Here is a 2564-nt window from a genome sequence, read left to right as displayed (position 1 = left end):
CCAAAAAACCCCCCCAAACCCCCCCCCCCCCCCCCCCAGATCCCCCCGACAGGCTCCTGTCACCGCTCCGGTGTCACCCGTGTCCCACCACGGCACCGCCGCTCGCTCGCCGCTCGCACGGAATTTTTTTCCTCTTAATATCCGTGGGTTTTTTTTTTTTCTCTGTTTCTCCTGGTTTTTTTTTTTTGTTTAAATAGAACCTGCGAGTTAGAAAATAGTGGTTTTTTTGTAGGAGTTTTGGGTGGGTTTCGTTAAATTTTAATATAATCTGCTGCTCTTCTCGGCCCCGAGGTCGGCTATAGAAGCATGTACACGAAAAAGAGTCTCTCCCCCCCCTGTACAAAAGTTGTGTCTGTTATTGAGGAATTTTCCTGTTTTTCCTTATAATTGAGGAATTTTCCTGCTTTTCCTTACGTTTGGAGTTCTGCTTTTGTGCATCTATTGCGTTTACAATAATTCCGAGGGGGTGGCGGGGAAACAACCCCCCAAAAAAAAAAAAAAAAAAAAAGAAGGAAAAAGCCCCAAAAAAAGAGTCATATCTGGGTTTCCTGAACTTTCTCCTTGGTGTGGGTCTGGATTAAATAGGGGTCGGCCAGGGTGGTCCCCGGGGGGTGCAGCGAGTTGCCCAGCGCGTTCTCTGTCCAGTGGGCCCCGTGTCCCGCCTTGTAGGTGTTGTAGTTGATGTGGTCGTGGATGTTGGGCAGCACCACGGCCCCCTCCCCGGCCACGCCGGCGGGCGCGGCGGGCGCGGCGGCGGCGGCGGGCGCGATGTCCTCGTCCACCTGGATGATCTCCACGGTGCGCGCGGCCGTCACGGTGCTGCGCTGCTGGTGCCGCTTGCGGAGCTTGTAGAAGACGATGAGCATGGCCGCGGCCAGGAGCGTCACCGCCACGAAGCAGCCGATGATGATCTTGGTGGTCTTCATCACCTCGTCCAGGCTGGTCTGCAGCTTGTCGCCGGCGTCGGCGGTGGGCACGGCCACCTGCTTGGGCGTCCGCGTGGTCTGCACCAGGACGGTGGTGGTGGTGGTGTAGGCCGGCTGGTAGCCCGTCGAGGTGGTGGGCACAGGCTTGGTGAACTTGGGGGAGATGTCCTCCGGGGAGATCTCGGTGGTCTCCACCGTGACGGTGGTGAAGAAGCTGTAGTTGGAGGTGTTGAGCTCGGCCGTGCTCACATTGAGGTACGCCGAGGCGTTGGAGTTGCCCGCCACGTTGGTCACCATGCAGGTGTAGACCCCGGTGTCCGTCAGCAGGACGTGGGAGAAGTTGAGGGTGCCGTCGTTGAGCACGGAGATGCGCGGGTGGCTGGACGCGTGGCTCAGCACCGTCCCGTTGGGCAGCAGCCACCGCACCGACGACATGGAGGGCGTGCGGCACTTGAGCTCGGCCACGCGCCCCTCCGAGATGTTGAGGTCCGTGGGGGCGTCCATGATGAAGGGCGCCGAGCACTGGAAGGAGGTCTGGTCCACCTCCACCAGGAACCGGCCCCGCATGTGCAGCGGGGCATGGCAGCGCCCGCAGCAGGTGGAGTTGGTGGGGATGTACTCCCGCAGCCACCACGACAGCCAGAGGATGTCGCAGTCGCAGTCCCAGGGGTTGTGGTGCAGGTGGAGCTCCACCAGGTACCGCAGCGGGGCGAAGAGGTCGTGGGGCAGGGAGGACAGGTTGTTGTGGGCCAGGTTGAGCTCCACCAGCGCCGTCAGGTCGTCGAAGGCGTTGCGCTCGATCAGGTTGATCTGCGAGTTCATAATCCAGAGCTTTTTGAGGGATTTGAGCCCGTGGAAGGAGCCCGGTTTGATCTCGGGGAAGTTGTTGCCCGACATCTCCAGCTCCTCCAGGCCCACCAAGGGCGTCAGGTTGGGCATGTCCTTAATGTTGCACATCCCCAGGTTGAGGTACTTGAGGTTGTACAGGCCCTCGAAAGCCCCCTCGGAGATGTACTCCAGCTTCTTGAGCTCGCCCAGGTCGAGGCGCATGAGGGAGGGCACGCGGTTGAAGGCGTACGAGGGGATGCTCTCGATGGGGTTGTTGCGCAGCCACAGCTCCCGCAGCTTGGACAGGTACTCGAAGGCCCCGCTGGGGATGACGGTGAGCCAGTTGTCGAAGAGCTCCAGGGTGTTGAGGCTGGCCAGGCCGTTGAAGGCCCCCACCTCGATCTGCCGGATGGCGTTCCTGCCCAGCTGCAGGACCTCCAGGTGGTGCAGGTGGCGGAACGTGTCCGCCTGGATCATCTGGATGTTGTTCTCCATGAGGTTGAGATAGCGGGTGTTGGAGGGGATGCCGGGGGGCACCTCGGCCAGGCCGCGGCGGGTGCAGACCACCTTGCTGAACTGGTTACTGCAGGAGCACACGGAGGGGCAGCTCTGGGGGCCCGGGGAGGCGGCGGCCAGGGCGAGGATCCACGCGTGGAGGGTCAGGGAGGCGGCCAGGACCCCTGGCCAGGTGCGGTGGCGGCGGTGGCGGCGGAGGTGGTGCACAGTTACCTGCCACAAGAGCTTCATGGTGTGGCACGTTCATCATTCACCATCGTCTGGGGATGGCGGCGAGAACAGGAGAACGGGCTC

General features: G+C 61.3%; 1 protein-coding gene across 1 annotated transcript; it reads right to left on the bottom strand.

The window, feature by feature from the left end:
* Nucleotides 1–242: 242 nt before the first annotated feature.
* Nucleotides 243–2558, bottom strand: LRRC4 (leucine rich repeat containing 4). Its single transcript, XM_027633147.1, has one exon. The coding sequence runs from the start codon at nucleotides 2499–2501 to the stop codon at nucleotides 534–536; it is 1968 nt and encodes a 655-aa protein (XP_027488948.1). The 5' UTR covers nucleotides 2502–2558; the 3' UTR covers nucleotides 243–533.
* Between the last annotated feature and the right edge of the window lie 6 nt (nucleotides 2559–2564).

This window comes from Corapipo altera, unplaced genomic scaffold (assembly GCF_003945725.1).
Source record: "Corapipo altera isolate COAL_440 unplaced genomic scaffold, ASM394572v1 58262, whole genome shotgun sequence".
Lineage (NCBI taxonomy): Eukaryota > Metazoa > Chordata > Aves > Passeriformes > Pipridae > Corapipo > Corapipo altera.
The sequence above is the reverse complement of the archived record's forward strand: the minus strand, read 5'-3'. Positions and strand labels throughout refer to the sequence as shown.

What these genes read in the sequence shown, in the direction of transcription:
- LRRC4 (XM_027633147.1), bottom strand. Translation starts at nt 2,501, where the DNA reads ATGAAGCTCTTGTGGCAGGTAACTGTGCACCACCTCCGCCGCCACCGC.